The sequence below is a fragment of the Meleagris gallopavo genome, chromosome 15 (genome assembly GCF_905368555.1).
Source record: "Meleagris gallopavo chromosome 15, MGAL_WU_HG_1.1, whole genome shotgun sequence".
Taxonomy (NCBI): Eukaryota; Metazoa; Chordata; class Aves; order Galliformes; family Phasianidae; genus Meleagris; species Meleagris gallopavo.
In genome coordinates this window covers 8,577,478-8,599,967 of record NC_139418.1, presented here as the reverse complement: position 1 = coordinate 8,599,967, position 22,490 = coordinate 8,577,478, and the positions used below count along the sequence as shown (strand labels likewise).

General features: G+C 46.2%; 1 protein-coding gene across 2 annotated transcripts in view; it reads left to right on the top strand.

Moving 5' to 3' along the window:
- NEURL1B (neuralized E3 ubiquitin protein ligase 1B) overlaps positions 1 to 22,490 on the top strand; it is a 112,412-nt gene that overhangs the window by 20,970 nt on the left and 68,952 nt on the right. The window contains exon 1 of one of the 2 annotated variants that reach the window (XM_010718955.4): positions 12,094 to 12,124. The exons of the other annotated variant lie outside the window; for it this stretch is intronic. Within the exon in view, the coding sequence (XP_010717257.1) occupies positions 12,109 to 12,124 (16 nt within the window). The 5' untranslated portion in view covers positions 12,094 to 12,108. Of the gene's footprint in view, positions 1 to 12,093; positions 12,125 to 22,490 lie in introns of those variants that run through there. 2 annotated transcript variants of the gene reach the window in all.

The window sequence follows — 22,490 nt, the reverse complement described above, 5'->3', positions numbered from 1 at the left end:
ACAAGATGTGATGTTCTAGTTCTAAGTGTTTCCAGACCTCTTTTGGCCACCAGGAAGGAGCTCCTGATGAGAATCCAGGTGTTGACTTTGGAGTGGGAATCCCTTGGGAGCCGTCTGGCTGAGAGCCCTCTGCACGGTGCCTTCCCTTCTATCCATGTGGGGCAACTCTAACATGCACCTCAGTCTCCAAATGGCATGAGGTTTGTCTTTGGGGATAGCTTGGGAACTTGGGGTGGGAAGGAGGAAATGATGAGAAGTCACTGGAAAACTCAAAGATCCTCAGCAACACATCAACCTCCAAGCAAGACCCTGCTTGGATGGGCAAGGGCTGGACAAGAGGTGTGTGGGCTTGGCTGTGCTCCCAGTAAGTCTGGACAACTGCGCAGGGGGGTTTTGTTGTCAGAGGAATCCCAGCATGAGGCTGTAGCATCTGCGTGGGACAGTCTGTTTTTCCTGCTGGGGAAGAGGAGCACAGTGTTGCTGCATAGACAGATGCTGTGCTGGAAGGGAGCATTGTCCCAGGGCACAGCCATGGCAGAGCAGTGAGCAGTGGTGGCAGAAGTCAGATTCACCACCTGTGTGCAGGTGCCTGGGAAGTGTCCCATCACTGCAAGGTGATGCTGTCATTATTGGTCATGTCACAGCTTGCACAGCTTCCCCCAAAACAGGGAGTGGTCCCTTTTGTTCTTAAAGACAAAGGATGAAATCTGGATGTCTTCCAGCTCTTAGTGCTTTAGCAGTGAACAAGAAATGCTCAGCTCACCCAACTCCTATCTCCTCCCAGTAAACAGGAGGTGCTGAGCAATCCATTCGCTCACCTCTTCTGCCTCTCGGAAATCCTGAGCAATAAATATTTTGCTGCTAGCACAAAACAATTAGAAATAGGGATTTGTGCTTTTTTGCTGGATGCATCTTTCCCCACCTCCTTAATGAAGGATACAGATGCTGGATGTTAGTTGTGCAGCTCGGGATTTGCTGCCTGTTGCCAGCACTTGACTGGTGCGTCTTGCAGCAACAAGATCAGCTGAAACATTTAGGCAGGGAGAAACTCAGCGAGCTTCCTGCAGCTTGTGGGAGAGAGGAAGGGCAGGCGGGTAGGGAAGGTGCCAACAAGATAGTGTTCAGGTGGAAAAATGTGATCTGGATTCTCCATAATAAACTTGCATGCTCTGCCTGGGGCTACCCAAGCCAGCGTGAATGGATTTTCACCATGACTGGCCAGTCTAAGCCTCCTGGTCCCTGAGAATGATGAGGGGCAGGTGGGTGGGAACATCCTCTCCAAATCCTCTGGGTAGGTGCTGATGAGGGCTGCTGTTGTTGGAGCTGATTTCCTGCTGCTGAATGGGGAAAAAAGGTGATGTCAGATGAAAGCTATCAGGCAGGGGAATGGCAGCGTGTGACACCATGCTGAGGATGTTAGTGCTCAATTAGCTGTGTTGCTCCTCGGGGAGGGACAGATGATGTTCCATGTCACCCTCATTATCCTGGCCCTCCAGGGTTGCTGGGAGCATGGCTGATTTGGTAAATGAGTGAGTGGGATCCCTGGGGCTCATGCAATATCTCACATGATAGTGGGGTGTGTTTTGGATGGGCCAGCAGAGACACAGACCCTGGCTGGTAGAAGGAGCCAGGCAGCAGTGTGTTGGGGCACGGGAAAGACTGCTGCAAAAGGAACCTTTGTCCAGAAATTTGTTTGCAATCTGTCCAGTGGTGTCTATGCCTCCCCAGAGCATTGCTGAACAGAAAGGGATGGCTTCAGCGGGAGCACTGCCTCTCTTTCACAGCACAGAGTGTGGCTGGTATCACACAGTGGCTGCAATATCAGACTGTCAGAGCCTGAGAAATTCTCGCAAGATCTGAAGGATGTTGCTATTTGCAGAACACTCTTATGGAAAAGGCAGGGAGGAAAAGGGCCAGTATTCAGAGCTTGCGAGTGGAAATCATATGTGTCCTCATGTCCAGAGGTGGCAAAGCTGAGTTCTTCTGTATGGCCGTAAGAGTTAAACATCATCATTATTAAAGGAAAAAAAAAAAAAAAAAAGAAGAAAAAGAAAACACCAAAATGAGGAATTTGGGACCTTGCCCATGGCCACAAGCAAATCAGTGCAGAGATGTAGAGGACAACCATTTCCACGTGGTGGGAATGGAAGCACTGCAGGCTGGGCTGCCCAGGGCTCCCTTCCTGCCCCAGGGTGGGCACACAGCTCTGCCTTGGCTGAAGCACACCGTGCTAATCCCTCTGGCTGCGGCTGTCCCTGATAAGCCATCCAGCCAACTCTGATTAGTTTCCAGCAACTTCATTAGAAAAATAACGTTAGAAGCAATTGGAAGTCAATTATGTTTTTTTATGTGACTAATGTTGTTAATTATTATCACTTTTATTAGTCTGCCTAATCCTGCAAGATCTTCCCATTAATAGATGTTACTAATTCGTACCCTCAGTGCACTGACTTCCACCAGTGGATTTCGGAGCATTTCCCCAACCTGTATTCTATTTTGTATTTACTGTCGATTAACGTTTTAAAGTTAATTATCTTAAGCTGTAAGTTTCCACGGTGTCCTATAAACATGGAGCAAGCTTTGCAGTCTGGGTTATTTTTACAATTTGTGAGGCAAAGAAAGGAAGGATGATGGTTTTGGAATGCTGGGAGATGTCTGATAGAAAACGAAAATGGGCAGATAAAGGAGCTGGCGTGGTGGACCCTTCTCTGTACAGGAGGTGAGGATTGTGCTGGTTGTGAAGGAGGAAAGCGGGTCAAGGAAAACGTAAGTCACTTGTCCACAGTCCCAGGGGAACTCTCCCAACAGGACCCGGAGCCTCCCATCTCTCCTTGTGCTCCAGTGCAAGACAGAGCCATGGCTGAGGGGCAGGCGATTTGGCACAAGGAATATTTTGATGAATGCAAAGCAGCTCAGGGACCGTGAAGACTAGGCTGGATGTGGAGGAAAATCCTTTGATCAACACTTCTGCCACATTTCCTTTCATTTTTTTCTCCTTTTCTCTTTTTTTTTTTTTCTCCTCCCTGAGCAGCTGCACCAGGGAGATGCATGGAGCAGAGGGACCTTGCTGTGCAGCTGCTGGCAGCCCTGTGCACCCCTGGGTGCTGCAGAGCGGGGCGGTGGGAACACAGCCTGCAGAGTGTGGTTTTATAACGGATGGAGGGCTGGCTGTTTCAGCATCTCCTCTGGTGGAGGAGCAGTGCATGCCTGTGTTGCAGGGAGGCAGCTCCGTGGTGGGCTCACCAGCAGCAGGGATGACACAGCAGGGCCTGATTTATCTCAAGAGCTCTGCAGACATGAGGCCACTGGAGTGCCACTGGTACTCCCCACACAATGCTTTATTATTAGTTAGCAGCACAGTGCTGTCATTTTGTATTTTGTTAATATCAACACGTTACAATTTATTTGGAATTTATCTGTCTACACCCTAAGGCCTTTTGGCCTCCCCACTGGCTTCAAACTTTAATATAACTTATGATCTTGAAGCAGGAGAATGGGGTGGCAGAGAAGTCACGTTTGGTCCAAGGCGCTGATGAGTTTTGTGCTGCTGGCTGAGCTGAGCTATGCGTAGCTAGCATTGCGCTCACTGCAGCACTGCAGCTGATTTACTGCGTGCCTCGGTTGGGTCACTCAGTTTCCTGCTCTGCTGCAGTCCTTCACCTCAAATTAGCACAATAATGATTTATTTCTCAGCTTTGATTTTGCGTATGACTTTAATGGTAATGTTAATTTCCAGTGTGTGCTTCACAGAGTCTAATTTGGGAAAAAGCTCTGAAGTTTTCCATATGGTTATCAGATAGTGACTGTAAAAAAAAAAAAAAAAAAAAAAAAAAAACCCAGACCTCTACTAGATCTAGACTAACAATGGTTAGTGAGAATAAAAGCAATTTGCAGTCAGTTAACATTCCATGTGATTATTTATGTGTAGCTTTCTGACCGCCTGTGAGAAGTATAAACTCTGCGAGGAGTTTCTGGGTAGAAGCCCCTGTGGGGCCATGTGGGTGCTGCGTGCCTGTGCCCTGCAGCCGTCATTGCTAGGTCAGCTGCACTTGCAAAGGAACAGAAATATCCCTTTGTATTTATTTGTGTTTTTTTTTTTTTTTTTTTTTCTTAATGCTCTTCTGAGGATGGGAAGCGGGTGCGAAGCTCTTGCAGGCGGGAGGAGAGGGATGTTCTGTTATGAGCCTGCCTCTCCTCTGTCTCCTGCTTCCAGTGAGAGCTCAGATGGGCCACTCGTTCCCTCTACACCTTGATTTCCCACCTGAAAAAAAAAAATTGCAATCAGGCAGTTTCCAGCTTCGCATCCTTAAATTCATAGATCAGCCCCATAGATGTGTCTTTAGCAAAGCAAAGGTGGAGGTGAAATGAAGTCTCTCCTCATACCCAACATCCAAATGGCTCTACAACACAGGCCTGTCCTGCGCGTGGAGCTGATGTGATGGGGCTTTGGGGAGGTGTAGGATGGGGGTTATGAGCTGCTCAGAGCTGCTGGTTAATTTGGAGAGGGCAGTTGTCCTGGCCACTGCCCTGGGTATGGGAGCACAGAGCTTAAGGAACAAAATTGTTTGCTTAGCAGTATATGATGGGGTGCAGATGTTTTGTGTCTCTCATCCATTGAGGTCAGTTGGAGTTCTGCCAAGATGAATGACGTGCACTTAGAGGAGGCCGAGTCCCTCCTGCAGATGAGTGCTGTGGGACTTCTCTGTACACTGCAGGACGGTAACTTGGCCCCAGCAGCGTCTCCATGCAAGCAGGGCTGGGGCTGCTTGAAACTGACATCAGGGTAAATTGAGAGCAAGAAGGTCTGAAGTAGCACAAGTGCTCCCCGTGGCAGGTTGGCTTGCTCCCTATAGAGCCCCTATGATGGTTCACTTCCCTTGCACAGCTGTGAGTCCCTTTTCTCTCCTCCCTGAGGGCATCTCAGTGCTGTGCTGGTCTTCAGCCCCTGCTGGTATGAAGTGCTATGCTCACGAGCTCTATTTATAGGGAATTTAATAAGATATCAATTAAATGAAAACAAACTGAAGATGTCTGACAGTGGAAAACTTGGAGTGAGATGAAGTTATTGGTAGCAGTTGCTTAGAATCTCGTCAACTCTTTATAAATGATCCCCATTGCTGTGCAGTGCTGGTGGTAGCCTCTGCATGGGGCCGGGGCCAGAGCACCTCCCTGCTTGTACAGGGGGAGATGCTGATGAGAAATGTTCATTAAGAACATGTTGGATGGAGACTGCTAATTGGATCTCGTGATTTAACGTTTTCCTGTTTGCACGCTGTATTTGGAGGCTATGGTATTTATGGTCCAATGGGGAGGATGTGAGTTGGCATCCACAAATGAAATTTCTGTTCCTTCACTGTTTTATGACCCCCTTTCCTCTTGAAAAATCTAGCTGTGGGAAGGCCAGGAAATCAGAGATTTGTCTGAGTGAATTAGCCTCTGTGTTTCTAAAAGCCATTTCTCTGTATACTTAGTATGCAGTAGAATATTGCTTTGGCTTGCTGCCCTGCACCTCTGCTGTGTCAGCACTGGGAGAGCCTCTGAATCCCATCCCAAACAGCCCTTGGTCTTCAAGGCTGTCTGAGCATTTAGCTCTCCCATGGCTTCAGGAGGGTGGCCGTGAACATGTGTGTTTGGGACAGAACCTCTGTTCCTGACACCGTGCTGCCCAGGGCATCTCTGTGCCCTTCCTTCAAAGCTACCTGAAAGCAAATTATTTCTGTTTAAGAGCTGGAAGTTCTTCTGCTTTGTGTTCTCAGCCTGGTGATGTTATTCCTTGCCCAGTGTTATCTCTTGACAGATTACTGTGATGTACAAAGCAAGGAATTCATTATCTTTGCCTAGATGAAGTCTTATCCTATTTGTCCTTGCTGTTATTGCCAACTCTTTCAGACTTCTCTCTTCTGCTGCTCACTTCTTGGTTCCTACCTCTATCTCAGCTGCCCTGGGCTGCTTTTGCCAGATGCTCTGTCTTCCACTTACCCACCTGAAAAGCTACCATGCAGAGCAAGCTGCCTCATCTGGCCTTCTAAAAACACATGGGACATGTTTATGTGCTGCCCCTAGGCTCTGTTTGATATTATTTCATCAACTGAGGGCAAGAGGAAGGGAAGTGCTGAGTTGAGGGAATTCAATAGGCGCTATTAAAAAAAAAAGAAGATATGTCCAAAACCACAAACATGATCTCATGCAACATAGACGTTGTGATCTGGGAACTACAAAGGGCTGAGTCTTTGTGTCTGGACAAACAAAGGAACAGAAATAGCAACTCAAAAGTATTCATTGTCCAAATGATCCTCACTCCCTGGCCATATGATTTATATGGAGCAGAAACCAGGACAGCTGTGCTTTGCACCTTTATGTAAGTGAAGAAGAGCGAAAGACCAGCAAAATTCATTGCTCTGGGTATCTCTGGTATCAAAGAAAAAGCTGCAGTGGCCTAAGTGACTGGGTGGCTTCTTCATGCCGACATTAGAAAATCAGCCTTCAAGTCATGCTGTGGATGAAGTGCATGTGGTGTCACTGCCTCTTCTCATACAGGAAAGTCACTTGGAAGTTATATGCAATACTTCGAGCCTGCCTTGGTATTTGTTTAGAGAGCAGAACCTGGGGTTCACTCTGGCTGTCCTTATCAGCTGCCTCCTGTTACCTTTTCTGTCCAGGAAAGCCAGCTCTGGCATTCTCTGATACACTTCTGTGCAGGAACTGCCTCAGAACAGCACTATAAAGGGTCCTGGGAAACTGTGGACAGCATGGAGCTGTGAAAATTGCATTTCAAGGGCAGAACTGGCAGTGTGAGTGTGGGTCAGCACCAGGCTCTGCTCTGCTGACCCATCTTCCTTTTGCCTTGTTGTTTTCAGAGGAACTTAATTTTTTTTTTTTTTTTCCCCAGGGTCCCTATTTTTTTCTTCTTTGGATGCTTGGGTCTGCACAGATCAAACAACATACTTCCATCATTAGAAGTCAGTGAGTCACAAGAGCTGTAATGACTCTATCATAAAAATAACCTTAGAGCCCTAGTGCAATTGCTGTGCAGGCTGGGATGTGTTCTTGCATTCCCCAGGGATGGCTGGAGGCAGACTGAGGAAGAGACCTGAGGAGGGACGGTCATGCTCATGAATAGGCTTTGATGACTTCTCATATCTGCTTTTTGTCCTACTCACAGACAGCTTTCTGCTCTGATCTGAAATGGATGCTTCCTTTGAGCCCTCCTCCATTCTATTCCTTTTGCTTTTGTCTCCATTTCTTCCTTTTTTGGGGGGGGGGGGAAGGGGGAATGGTTGCGGCGTTCAGAAAGACCTCATCCATTAATAGAACAGTGTCTGCTCCAGATGCTTTAGCAATAGTGCTGCAGAACAAATGATATTTTAAATAATCAGCTCTTTTCTGTCATTCTCTGCCATTACTCAGGAAAGAGGAGTGATGGCATTATTTTCTGATGCTACTCAACTGATGTCTCTTGCATCACTCTTGAGCCTGCTGAAGGTGCAAATTCCCAGACTGGAGGATTGTGGAAATGGGGTGCTGCCCTGCAGGACATCACAGCCCCTTGTCCAGCCTGGATGATGGGTTCTCCAGTAATTCAGTGTGGAGCTGGGCACTCAGCTGAGCATCGTGCCCCGATTTCCCAACGTGCATAACAGCTGCTGTACAGCCTGCTGGGAGACTTTATCCACCAGTTATATCCAGGACTTGTCTTGAGCCCTAGGGAGTGACCCCAGAAGGACAAGGACTATGTGAGGTGAAGTGGCACATTCCATCACCTGTGTATCTTTAGGAACGTGCTCTGATGGCCTCAGCTTTATCTTCCAGAGCTGCTTTCTTTGTCTCCGTCATTGGAGGACGGTAGTGTTGGCAAGTGGCTGTCCCAGAATAATCCAACAATAATGGGTTTGAGCATGAGATGAGGCTCACTTTGAGCTGTGAGCAATCCAGACACGTTCATGAGACTCAGACACAACAGGTCACAAGTTTGGTATTCTTTTTTGTTTTTCAGTAATATTCATTATATGAAAAATGGTAAATGGAACTACTTGCTGAGCCTTTTACTGGTTTTCCTGTTTGTTTCTGCTTTTTTTTTCCCCACCATTTGGCACAGAAAGTGCAGTGCTTCCAGCTGTTGAGTTTCAAGTTACCTTCTCTGCATATCTGTGTCTTCTGCTGTGTTTCCTGTAGCTCCTCATGGTGAGTCCCCCAAACTGCCCAGCACAGCCACGCAGCTGATGAAAAATCACCTTGGAGGTGATTTTGGAGGGATGCAGCTTCATTTTTGAAGTCCCAGACCCTCCGTCCTGAGCATCCTCGAAGCCTTCAGGAGACCTGGTCTTACAGAAATCTCAAATTGTGCATTTTCTTTCAGAAAGAAAAAGCTGCCTGGAAGCAAAACTGTTTGGTGGTGCATAGTATTTAAAAGAAAAACAACAGCAAAACACATGCAAAGTTTCCTGGAGAGATGAGAGGACAAAGGGTCCTTTCTGTACTCGTTCTGCAAATTTAAGGACAACTTGATCTGGAATCTCATACAATGTGCTCAGAGGCTCCACAGTGTTCCCCACTTGCAGCAATAGCTGCAGGCTGGATTTAGTTTCCCAGGGACGGTTGATGGCCAGGATGCCTGGTGTAGGAAGACACTGTGCCTGCGTGTCCTTCCTCCCTTCTGTCCTGGTGTCACCCATGCTGGGCTCCCCACGTTCACACAGCGTTCTGCCCCGGCCGTGGGCTGCTCAAGGACGTTGTGATCATCACCTGCACTCTGTCTGCTCTCAGCTCTGGGCTTTGGCCCAGGAGAGCGATCCGTCATACTGAATTGTGTCATGTTGTACTGGCTGTGTTTGGGAGGAATGAGGCTGCTGAACTCATTTTGCCTCTGACCTGAGTGGATAGAAATGGAGGTCTCCAGATGGGCAGCCAATGGGCTGTGCTGAGTGCTGCTGCCCCACCTCACTGAGACCTGTCTTTTCCCGAAAAACCCTCAGATTCCTGGGGCCCACAACAGACCTTTGCTCCATTCTCAGATAGCGCCCTGCTTACCAAATGATGTTTTATCATCTGCCTGCTTCAGCCCGTGGTGATACTCACCTGATACTTGGGAATGTGGGGTCAGAAGACACTAGTTGTTTAATGCATGATGTTATCACCGTTTCTGGGAATAGCAGTGGTGCAAAATGAAGTGAAAGCTCCAGCTCCTTGCTATCACTTTCTTAGGAACTCCTAACCTTGTTAGAGCTGTCCTTCCCAATGCTTCCTCATTGGGGAAGCAGCAGCCCCAGCTCCTCACCTGTGCCTGAAATCAGGATGCTTTCTTCACTGATGTGCTGCTTCCGAGTCCTATCCTTAAAGACTTAGAAAAGCAAATTCCCTCTGCAAAGCATACACACAGGGGAACTGCTCACCCACACTCAAACCTATACTGTTCCCCCCACTCAGACAAGCCTCTCCCCCTACTACAATGTCAGTCTGATTCTGAAAGTGAATCTGTGTGACCATGAGTTTGTGCAGCTTGGTCATCAGTCAGCAAGGCCTTTGTACTTTCGTATTTACCAAACCAATTCTCCGAAGGACATAAGAATTGGTTTTTTTTTCAGTTTCTTTCTTGCAGATCACACATGTGATGTCACTTAGCCACTTGGAGATACTTATCTTATAAATTGTTACATCTGTAGCTAATTAATCTTAAGGGCTTGCTGGTGAGATTGTCTAGCACTCATAAAATAAAAAGCATTCATGCCATTTTTACTTGGCCATTTTTTATAGTTTACAGTCTTATGGTTATTCAGTATGCGAATTTGGGCAAGTAATACAGCTCTTGCAACTTATTTTTTTTCCACAGAATGCTAATTCTGGTAGCTCTTAGCAGCTTTTTGTAGGTTACTTTGAAATTGTACGAGATGAAGAGCACAACGAAGTTGCTAACTAGCCTTGGCTTAATTCTACAAGTAGCATGTCTATTGATACGGATGTTGGCTGCAGATAAAAGCACTGGTCTGTCTTGGTGGTGATATAATTGGAATGAGGTTTTAATCCAAAACTCTGAAGACAGCCAAGACTTTTTCAAAGGAATGTATTCTTTTGGATCATTCAGTGACCTTGGAGCTCCTGATATGTAAAGTCTGCTTTAGACTAAGATACAGCTCTTTATTTCTTTAGCTGGTGGTTAGATGTCAAGAGGAACAGGGATGTTGCTGTATAGGAACTGCTGAATCACAGCCTGAACCACTGATTGATTGCCTGAGGTGAGCCCTAGGAGCACAGGTGAAGGCAATTTACCTGTGCTGCTGGAAGGGGTGGAGCTTGGCTCCACCTCTCCTAGACCCCATTTAAGAGCTGACTACCAGAGGGGAAGGATCTCTTTCTGGAGATCCTTCCTTTTGGCATTTTCTAGCGAGCCCAGGACAAGGGTAAACCCTCTTTCTATTCTTTTTTGGTGTAATAACTTGCTTAGCCAAACTCTCTTGTATATTTCTTAATTATAACATCTGTATATTCATTGAATATACAGTTGCTCTCTAATGTGCCTTAGGGTACTAAATCCACCTTGAAAATAAATGGGGTTCGAGTGCTAAATTACTGCAATGCTTCTGATATTTTGCTTTCTGTACAGTTTTAATGAAGTTGTTTCTGTGTAGTAGCAAGGGAGTGTGCTGGATCCGCCACAGTCAGCCGCACTCCTACCTACGTACCCTGAACGTGTAGAGATCATGTCTTTGCCAGTGGGTGGCTGGCATTCTGCATAAGGACCTGCTCTGAGTCAGCTCTAATGGATTTAATTCTCCTCTTCAGGCAATAGTAGCTTACACTTGTAAACTGAAAAGCTCTTTTGGGTTGTGTTGCTCTAGATAAAGTATTACATGCTGTACTAACCCATAGCATGCATCATAGACTGATTTAAAAACCATGCTATGCTCTCAGCTTTAATGTACTAAAGAACAGCCAGGACCTTGACAGCTCGCTAAATCAGAGTAGTGATTTGGAACCATTATTTCCAGAGTGCATGTGTCTGGCTGAACAGCCCCAGTTGTAGCCTCTGTTGGAGTAGTTGCAATTAATTATGCATTGCTGCGATGTGCTGGCCTGGGCTCCTGCCTCCATCCCACATAGGAAGCAAGCACAGAACTGACAGGGTGGTAGGAAACAAAACAGGACAAAAAGTCTTGTTGGTGGTGAGCTGGGCAGAGGGAGAGGGAAGGAAGGGAGGGAAGTGGAGCACTCGCTAGCAATACTTGGCCTGGAGGTAGATGCTGGCAGCTGCTGTAGAGCAAGGCTAAGGACGAGACCACGTTTGTGATCGCACGTGCTCACCAAACTGCACCACTGCTGGAGATGTTCTCAGGGATTGCAAACCACGGATTACTGAACTCAAGTAGTCTAAGCTTCCATCCAAATTGTGTAGGTTTTGTAAGATAGGAGAAAAGACATGAATATTGGTTGCGTGCATCTCCTGCCTTGCATTTCCTACATGAAATGGTGAGGTTAGTCCAGAGAAACAGACATTTTTTTTTTCTCCTTATTTTGGTGGACTGATTAGATTTTAGCTGTGACATCTGTGATTCTCGTTACTGGAATCAGCACAGTACAGTCTGACTGTCCCGGATAGCAGTCTGTCGCTGTGGTTTGCTCTGCAGGCCCTGTTCATGCAGGAAAGCAAAGCCATTACTTATTTTGAAGCCCTGCTCCTAAGGGGGCTGTAATACTGAAGTCGCAGGGCATCCAAGCAACCTAGATGTAAATTACTCTGATTTCTGGGGGTGTATAGCTCTCTTACCCATTTGAAGCAGAACGGGTCTGTCCAGACTTATTGCTGCAGGATATCCATTCATCCAAGTATGTGACATGAGTAGCAAAGAGTTTCCCATCTGGAGGTCTTTCTTGACCCCCTGAAATCCATGGCAATACTCCCACCTCTGAGCAGAGGCTTTGCAGCAAAGAAGCAACACCAGGACCTTTGCTCATGAACAAGGATAAAAGGCAGATAAGCTCAGTGTCTCTGGAACACTCACAGACAAAGTTTTTTGATGTCTGCCTTATTCACTACATGTCTGTTGATTTTCATTTTAGGTTCCTTGCATTGCTGCTTATCTGACTGATAAGCATATCCACGTGAATTAGAGAAAAATGGGTCAGTCTTTAAGTAAGTATCTCAATTATGGTTTTTTTTTTTTTAAACATATTTTTTCAGAATATTTTTCACTGACATAATAATAAGATCTTAGGGTGTCCTGAAAAGCTGATGTCTAAACCATCTGGTGGACATGTAGATCATACCCTTCTTTCCTAACACGTATGGCCTTAGATAATTAACCTTTGCAGCACCACTGAGACTTGTAAAGAACTTGCTGATCAAGGAGAACTGTTCCAGGTCAGAGGAATTGGTGTGGGAGCTGGGATTGGATCCAGATCTCCCGAGACAGGGAGGTTTTTGAGGAATGTCTCTAAGTACATCTGGAAAGTCACTTTGTATTAAAAATAAATACATTAAAAAAAAAAAAAAATCATAGGACATCCAATGCAGAAACAGCATCTCAGTTGTTCAGTAGTAAGAATAAGAAGTTTCTTAATGACCTGATGGAAAGGCTGCAGGGAATTCTCTTTATATCTGAAACTCCCTAATGGTTAATGCAAACCTCTTCTCCGTGGTGGATGTATATTTGCACTGGGAAGTTGAATTAGCATTTCGTACTTCTAGACTGCTCCAGTTAGACTTGGGTAACCTCAGCCGTATCTCCTTAGGTACTGACAAGGCTGTGCATGCAAAATGTCTCTGCCCTTCCCCAAGGGGCACCACTGTCTCCTGGCTGATCCCTCACACAGTGATGGAGGACACAGTGGAAGTTTGGCTCCTTGCGGCCTTGGGAAGAAAACCACTGTAAATTGGAAACCTTCATTGCTGAGGCTGCTCTGAATTAGCTGACAGCAGGCCTCAGAAAGGAGTTAATGAGATGGAGAGTTATAGCCCCATGGGTGGGTCAAGCTACACTAACTGCCTATCCCTTTGTATCATTGATGATCCCCTCGGTGTAGAAATCCACTCATCAGTGCCCTGGCTCGGGTTATGAATACTCTGTCCCCTGGTGCAGCTGTAATTAATCCCTCTGTGCCCATATGGTGGGCAGGTGTGCTGCCTTCCTTTGGGGATCTGATCCTGGTCTTACTCTGAGTGTTATGTTTCCAGAGGGAGTCTGGGACACAGGAGCAGTGGGGTGACAGCCAGGGCTGAGCTCCTCCTGGGCATACAGCTGTGAGAGCAGGAGACTCCTGAGATGGGAAGCACTGCTCTGGTGGTGAGCAACAGAGCCAAGTACTGGGACACGTATGGCACAATGTCCCTGAGAAGTGAGGCAAAGAGAGGGAAGTACAGCAGCTTCCAAGGTAGGAAAACAGAATCTGCCACTGAACTGCAGGGCTTTGGTAGGACAGTTATCCATTAGAGCTTGTGCTGGGAACGTGTGTAGCCAGCATATATAGCAGTTGGATAACAATTGCAAGAGGGTACTTAAAACCCCAGCCTCTTTTCTTATAGTAGTGGGGTCCTGGTAATCTGGAAAAAATGTAAATGGTTTTGGGGTTTTTTTTTGAGTTCTTGGAGGAAAAACTCCTATGTAATTTCTCCTGCTTTTGCAGCTTCCTCCATTTGCAGTTGGACTGTGCTGCTGAAGCAGCTAATGCTTTCTGCTCTGGTAGAAACTGCCTTGTGCAGGGGGGGCTTCACAATTTTCTGTGATGGATGGGGCTGGACAGATTGGACAACTCACTCCTTATGCTCTAGATATGGCATGTTGCATTGAAGTATGTATCTGAATTATGAAGTATGTATCAGAATTGAAGTAATGTATCTGTGCTGAATGATGCTTGGTAGCCTACAGACGGGCCTCAGTGGACTGTTACAGATCTTCCTGGGAGCACGTGAGCCAGCAAACTGGTTATTTGCTTCTAGATTCTTCTTTGCAAAGCACTAAAACATGCTGTGGAATCCTTAGAACAGAAGCTGCACTTTTTCCCCCTCTGACTGGGCTGGTTATTTTGAAACAAATTATTTGGGTTCAATAGAAAGCCCAAGCTGCCTCCGCCTGCTCTCCCTGGGTGCTGCTTGGGGCTTGGCTGTACTGCAAGTTGTGGAAAGGTCTCATTTCCAGCCAGGCATCCCGGAGCAAAGCCAGCTTCTCCGGCTTCCTAGCGGGATTTTGTGTTAGACTGTGGCCCCTGGGCCCAGCTACTTGCCTTTCAACTTCTCCAGCATGCACTTGGCTCCTACTGCTGATGCTTAGATCTTAGTAAGCATGGGTTAAGCAATGCGTGCGTGCAATTGGGGTGCAGCCTTTGTCTTGGGAAGGGACAGGGGAGGCAGGCAGGAAGCTGCTTGTGACCGTTTTGTTTCTTCTGTTGCCTCCAGGTCCCCTTTGCTCCACCAGAGCTCTTGGAAGGCTGTTTGGAGGCACTCAGGAACAAGTTGGTTGTGATTGATTTTGGCAGTTCTTGTACCCTTTGCTCCTGACAAGCATCCTGCTGCAGAAGAGCCTTCCTTGCTGGTAGTATTCAGGTGCTGGGTGGGTTAATAAGCCTAGAGAACACAGCAGGGCCGCACTTTGTGTATTAGGGCACTTAGTCTTCATGATTTGCACTGAGGTTTGTGTCACAGCAACTGTAAAAGGAGCAAATGAATGTTGGTCCAGTGTGTGTCCAATGTCTAGAATGTTGTTTTGTGCTGTGTAAAAGGGGACGGACACATGCAGTTTTTGAAGTTCTCTGCCTACTGGGCCATTAAGCAGTGGTTTATAATGTTGTTGGAGGACTTTTTTGCTCCTAGAGCAAGGGTTTGGCATGATGTTACATGTATTGCTGCTGGGACAGTGAGCTGGTCCTCTCTGGAGCTCTTTCATAGACTTCTGTCTGCAGAATAGCGTAAAAATGAATCTCTTTCAAGCCTGACACAGTAAGCTTCATTAAGGAAACTGAAATTCTGAAGGAAAAAATGCTGCTTCCCTCAGTCCCTGAACCGTGGCAGAAGTGTCCCTTGAGTTGCTGACAAACTCCTGCCCCATCTCCGTGTGCAGCCTGCAATAACTCCCCCTCTGAAATATGAAGTATTTAGAATTGCCAAATTTGGAGTTTCTCATCCCTTTTGTTTCCTCCCTCCGTCTTCGTGGTGGGGAAAGAAGAGATGTAAGTGCTCTGCACACTGCACAGCCAGAGTTGCCTCCCTCGGCCGACGACCAGCAGGGTTTTGCAGCCGGTTGTGTTTCTGGTGACCTAGATGAATTCTGATCCCTGATGCACGTGGGATTTTCTTCCCTCCCACTTTTAGCTTTTAGGGTTTTTTTTCCCCTTTATTGATAGTTTCTGACACTTTTGAGGGAAGCTAGTGCTAATAATTGAACCACCAACAAAAAGCATGAAAAAGACCTCAAGGAACCGAGGGGATTTGTTTTCATTTAAATTGGCAAATTCTGTAAATGCAGAGCAGGAAAACATGATCTTCCCTGTTGTCATTTCTTTATGGGAAACAGCTTGAGCCGTGTGTAAGGGGCTGTGCCCTCCGGAGGGGCTCAGGACTGAGGAGCTGTGTTTCCCACAGTCCGTGTTCCTCTCTTAATCTTTTGCTCCAGAACTCAGGATGAATCTCTGGGCTTATTAGGGTGGGATTGGGTTTTTTTGTTTGTTTGTTTTTTCCCCATAATCTTGTTTTAGAATGAAATGTCTGCCGACCTGCCAACCACAACAAGCAGTGCAGGATCCTGCCGCCTGCGAGTCTGCCCCTGGCAGCCCCTCTCTGCTCAGGGTTTATCTCTGAGGTTGGAGCCCAGCCTGGGGTTCAGATACTTTCCATTTTACAATTCAGAGTACTGTAATAAATGAACAAATAGCAGCCTCTTTCCCAAGCACACACACATACATGTACACACATATATGCAAAGCAAAGCTTAATTCTTGCTGTCCGTGGGCCTGGGGGCTGTTTACATATAGCACTGCATGTTTATATATGGAGTTCATCTCCTCAAGTGAAGACAGATTAAGCAGCGGGGTGAATAGACCAGTTATGTGAACTATGGGATTTCCAACCTAGAAACACTGCCAAGACCAAGCCAGACAAATTGGTAGCGCAGCAGTGTTTCTCATTAATGTACGTGGAAAGTTGTGCCTTGCTGATAATGCACAACAGCATCCTGCTGGGAGGTTTGGGAACCCATCTGGGAGCAGCCAGCAGAGCTGCATTAGAGGCTGGGCTGTGTCCTCTTGCTTTCCTCTCTTTCTCCTCTGAGAACCTTGCAGGGAAAAAAGCCATCCAGCTTCTCTGTGCTGACATCCTGAAGTCTGTGGGAATAACAGTATGTGGATGGCTTGGTTTGCTGAACAGAAATAAGACTATTGCAGCCTTCCCCCACAGCCTTTTCTGTTGTTTGTGGTTCCTGTTTTCCATCCTCGAGCAAATTATTTCAAACTTAGAAGTAAGGTTACCTGCCAGAGTTGTATGCGATGGCTTGCTTTGTTGTTGCTAGTACTGATACCGATGCCCAGGTTTGTGGGGTGGCTTTTGTATTTTGCAATGAAGCACTCTCATGTTCTCTCCAGTCTCTTTGCTTCTAACATGAAGTTTCTTCTGCGGACAGCAGGCTGGAGCTGGTGGTGCTGCTGAACTGACCTGGAACTGCTGATTCTGCTGGGAAACACTGGACAAAAGAAAAAAATCAAGTCCAGTTTTTTTACAAGATAGGAGAGGGCAAAAATGTGCATTTTTGGACTTAATGCTTGTTCATGGCAAATTCTTCAGAGCAGAGGATGCGTCTGCTGTATGGCCCAAAACATCAGTCACATTCAACCGTTGTTCAGAGGCTGGTGTCAGGTGGGTAAGGAAAACACTTTGGGGAGTGTGAGCACACGTCTGCAGTGGTGGGGAGGGCATGAGGCCATGCAGCTGGCCAGACAGTGCAGATGGTGCTAGGGTGCCTACACTGGGACCTTTTTGTCTCTCCTTGCTTCATTTTGGAGAAGGAAGTTGGCACTCAGCTCCCATTATTCGGAGCCAGAGAACAGTTTGTGGTGGGACCTGGCTGGGCCTTTCACTTGCTGCATCACGATGGATTAATAGGAACAATGCATTAGTGTGTTGTGGAGACTGATTAGGAACCAGCAAACCTTTCCTTTCCCAGCAATAGCTGTGTTTGAGTGATGGCTTAGGCATCTCTTCATCACATGAGTGATCTTCTCTTACCTGTCTGAAAGCATCTGCATGCTACCTGCAGAGGTGGCACAATCAGTGTCTTATGAAGTGCCGATACCAAAAGTCCCTGTGTGCTTGGAGCCATTTTGCATCACATTAACATTTTTTTTTCACTGCCTATTTGTAGCTGATTTATTCATTAGGATCAATGCAGCTATGCTTCTTGGAAAGCTAAAATGCTGCAACTAGCACTATTTTCTCTTTCCCCGACAGCGTTTCCTTTGGGGGGGGTTATGTTGCTTCAGGATATGAATAATCTGGGTCAGCCTGTCCCCAGATCAGTCTGAATTCCTTCTAGTAACTGTCATGTCTACAATGCCATGTTGTGCCTGCCTGTTGAAATGACAGAGAATAGATATCTGTGATTCATGGAAGGAAATAAGAAAGGCAATTAAAGTTAAGAACTTGAATTTGGCATAGAGATAGCACAGAAATGCCCAGGAATGAGTTTTGACCTTGAACTGAAAGAATTTTGCACTGAAAAGCTGTGTCCTACGTGGGTAGTGAGGTTGTGAACAGTGTCTGGGGAAGGATGAGTTTCCCAATTGCTGCAGATCTTCAGGGGTCATGTTCCCTTGCCCAGTATGCTCCCATTGGTTCTTGTGCAGAGTGGCCCAGGATGAGCCCGTGGGTGTCGTCCACATGGTTGGAGTAAATCTGGGGAAACCTTTGTGTGTTAGTGGCTGATTTTTCAGCTGTTGCTCACTGCCATCTCACTATCTTGTATGGTTTTCTTTGATGGTGTTTGTTATTTTAAACACACATTTCTCTTATCTTTCCCAAATCCCACTGAGTTACCTCTGGTTTCTGCCATTAGCTGTCTGTTAGTCTTGATGTGCTCCCTGAGGGCTGGTTAGGTGAAGGCATGGGATGCGGTGCTCTGCTGGAACTTTGCTTGAAGGCTCTGCAGAGCAGAGTCCCGTGGAGCTGGGAAGCTGCCAGCAGGCTCAGGCAATGCAAACTCCTCCATCTGGGTAGGCATGACTTATGGTATATGCAGAAAGCTTGCGGTGCTCTAGGCAAGCAGAAGCATTGCCCTACCACTGACAGGGATCCTCCCTACAGGGCAGACAGCAGCTATATTTCACTAAGCAATCCCATTAGCATATAAAAGCACAATATGGACAAGAGTTTTGTTTCTATTGAATGGTGCCTGGGTATTTTATGTTCCTCAGTGTTGAAGTCTGGCTGAGCTGTCAGCTCCCACTCTGAAACGAGCCAGAGTGTTTTCAGCAGTGTGAATGCAATAGGGATGTGATTTTAGGGTTATGCATCCATGAGCTCTGGGCTGCATGGGCTGATGGAGTGAGTGGTGCTGACTGCCCTGTGTTGGGATGGGTCTGTGAAGTGCTCCAATTTGGCAAGCCAGTTATATTGGCTGTTCTGTATTTTTTTCATTTAGAAAAGTGCAGTTCTTATCTTGTGAAAATAAAGATATTTCTCCATGAAGACAGAATTTCCCTAGTTAAACATCCTGGTTCATCTGCTTCAAGAAACATCCTCCCTTTGTTATTTGCATTTATTTGCCAGCTTTATGTAATTATTAAATAGAAATTGAGACAATGAAAATAATACTTTATGGGAATGTTCTGACTTCTTATAAAGGTCTTAATTCTGTGAAAGTGCCCTTCTGACTTGCCATCCTCTGTCAGGAGTTGCGTAGCAACTACCTGCCCTCTTAGGTCCTGTTTGGAATAGAATATTTTTTGTGGTGAAGATGATCTTAACTTAAAAATAGATATTTTGATCCTACTGAGTCATTTTTCTCTGGGAAATAAAATGACTTGGACTATGATTAAACTTTTTACAAATTTGATCTGACAATGGATGTTTCTTGCCAATTCCGAAATGTTTTTGTTTGGGACAGTTGGACTAAAACCAAAGGAGACTGATGGTTGGGCTGAGTGATGCTCCCTTCTCATCCAGAGGCTTGAAAACACACCCGTGGCACAGAGAAAAAGGCATTTTTGTGATTTATTCATTTGCCCAATGGATGTTCCTTTGCCTCAAGTGTGAAAGCGACACTGAAGATCCCATGGGAGTGAGTCCTATGAAGAACCACATGAAAAGTTCCACCTGGTCCATGCATGCGTTTATGGGACCATCTCTCAGTTGAGCTCCCTAGCCTCTGGGTAGGGAAAAGAAAGGGAAACTTCCCTTCTGTAAGGGTGCCTCGTGCCCTGAGGATACGTCAGAGTTCTGTTAACTTTCCTTTGGAAAGCCATGCTCTCTGCTTGGTATAGCAGAACTGAGGCTGTCTTCTTCCATTGGTGTTCCTCAATACTGAGGAGGCAGCAGGGATGGAAGAACTGAGAGGACACTGATGAGAATCATTAGCTAAATGACAGCTAATGTGGGGGAGATGAAAACTTCTCACAGATGCTCATGGCAAAGAGTAGAACCTGATGTGAGTTTTTCTCTTCTTTAAGGAAAGTTTGGCTCCTCTGCCTTTGTGTGACCTCCTGATTTAGCACCTCAGGTCCTCCAGGGTGGGGAAGAAAATAGCTGCTGTGGGTGTAAATACTCAGTCCCTTGCTCTGAGGGAGCTGAGTCTGGCTGACAGTGAAGGCAGTTCACACATCCCTAATTAGTGTGATCACTTGCAGCTTGCAGGCACAGCTGCTTCTCCTCCACACCCCAAGGCACTGCACTCCCCTCCTGCACCCCAGCCCTGCCAGGAGGAGCAGGATGGATGTGTGCTTCCATCCCTGCCCTCCTGGCTCTGGGCCCACACTAGGAGAGAACGGGAGCCATGGTTCCTCTGTGCACATAAAGCAGTGTGAAGCCAATGCTTGAGCTGCTGGCAGGATAGTGGGGTTCTTACTCTCTCACAACAGCTCAGCCACAACACCTAGCCGTGCCAATAAGCCTTCCCCCATCTCGCTTCAAATTGAGTAAATACCTATTTATAACAGGAGCTTAGCGTTGTTTGTGCAAATGTGTTTTATATCTGGCTATATCTGTTTTCTCTTGTGGGATTTCTCTGTGAAATCCATTTGGTAAATGAATCTTTCGTCTCCTGAGGCCTTGCAAATCTCTTGTGCAACCTCTGGCTTCATGTTCTGCATTATGCCTTTTTTTTAGGCTAAACAGATAACCTTGAGACCTGCTGAGACTTTCTTTCCCGATTAGTCCTTCGAGAAGATTACGGGACTCTGACATATGTATTCTTCAGAGGTTATGAAGAAAAATAAAAATTCCAAGTATCCCTGAGGAGGGGAAATAAAGGCAGCAGCAGGGATTTGTTAACATTTAGGCAATATCAGCCAAGAGGCTGACACTGTCCAGATGGAAAGACCCACTTCCTGGCTGTAAAGATAACTCACTAAAGGAAACATTAGTTGTGGCTGCACTGGCGATGAGAAATACAACCTCTGCCAAGAATTCACCCCAAGTCCAGTGGGAGCTGCCTCTTTTCCTTTCCCTTGTGTGAAGGGTTCAAGTTTACTTAGTTGGGAAATATGCCTAGCATTTCCTGGAGGGGAATGATAGCCCGCTAGGTAAAGAAGACTTGTGCAAGCTGGAGTTAGTTCCTTGCTGTGCAGGTGTTGGTGGATGGCACTTAGACATGCTAAGACGTGGGTGTCTGGCTCCCTGCTGGGTCCTGCATCACCATTTGCCTGGGCAAGGCTACTGGTGGCACATTGACACATCATGGGCACCTCCATGCCAGGTATCCAAGGGGAATGCTTGAGCCTGCACATCCTGAGCAGCTTCTGGCCATCTCAGCTCAGTGATGTGCGATGCCAGACCTTGTAGTTCTGTCTCTGCAACATTGTACTGGGGCTTCCTCTGCAAGGAGGATGCTCAGCAAAAGGATGAGTAGGCATGTACAAAGAGCAAAGGTTTCCAAGTTTGGCTGGAGGAACTGCATACAACAGTGATTTTGTTGGCTAACCCCCCCCCCCCGAGCTTGCTGTATGGCAGAGAGAGCTGAACTGGCTGTGCTAATGCTTCACATGCAGCCAACGGGCAGAAGATCTGATGAGATTATATTTGTCTGTGTAGTTGCCTTTCCCTGAGGTATTCAATAGCCTTTTAAGCTACAAAATTAACTGAGCAAATTGAATGCTAGGCCATAGATCAAGAATTATTGGCTCATGATTTGATGTGGAGGTGAACGCAAGCTGTATTGCAGCGTGTATTTAACTCTCCACATTTAGACCACCTCACTTTGATGTGCACAGCACGTTAATTCACTTATTTGAAACGATGGAACCCATCCCAGCCCAACACCAGGCTCCAGCCCATGGCTGTGCCTCACACTGTACGTATTTTACAGCCTTTTCTTTGCTGCCGTGGCACAGATAAATACTTTAATGCTTTTGCTTTTGGATCCTTGAGATTTTCTTCTCTGTTAAATTGAATGCTTTTTCTTTTTTTTTTTTTCTCTTCGTTCCCATGAAGTTGAATGTTATGCTCAACCTGGGAACGTCCCTTTGTTAACTGGGCATGATGCTTATTTCTAAGCGCTAGAAGTGATATGTTGAAAATAATCTTTGTTTAGGATCTATTTTGGTTTGCACTTTTACAGAAGCTTCTGAATTTTACATGGATTCAAAATACTTCTTTATCATTCTTTATCATCTTGGCTTTTCCAGACATAAATAACAGCACTAAGTGCGTAGCTTCTCTGGGGAAACTGAGTTTGTGTAAGAGAGCATGGGAATGAGGATGGATACATTTTTTTTCTTTAGGATGAAGTTTTAGAATAGTCTGCTTGTTTGTGAACATCACAAAAGCAATAAAAGGAATTGATTTTCTGATATCTGCAACTGGATTCCCAGCCATCCTTTCCATAGAAGCGGTGACTGCTCAGCATAGAGCACGTCAGGCAGGTGCTCCATACAAGCTGTGGCTTTCCCAGCCTTATCCAAGCTGGAGCTGTATCAGAAGACCAGGGCTGTATCTTCAGCCCTTTTTAACCTTCTCCTCAATCCAGGTTTCCTCTCTGTTTCAGGTCAGGTCACTCAATCTCCTGCCGGTTTCTCACAAATTGAAAACACTCCAGCAATTTTCTATTTATGATTTCTTTTTCTATTGTCCTGTCAAAGCTGGTTAGGATCCAGTGTGTTCCAAGTTCACTATTGTCTTCTGGCCCAGTTGTTAAGGGCATAATTTGTCATGTTGAGATCTGGAATGGGTCCATGCTGCACTTGCTGTGCTTGATCACCATCTGTAGCCAGCTCTGTCTTGCACTGAGAGCAGTGGCTTTAATGTGGGCTGGTGGAGATTTTTACTATTTACTTGATTTTCTCTTCTGTATTTCTTTCTATCTGAC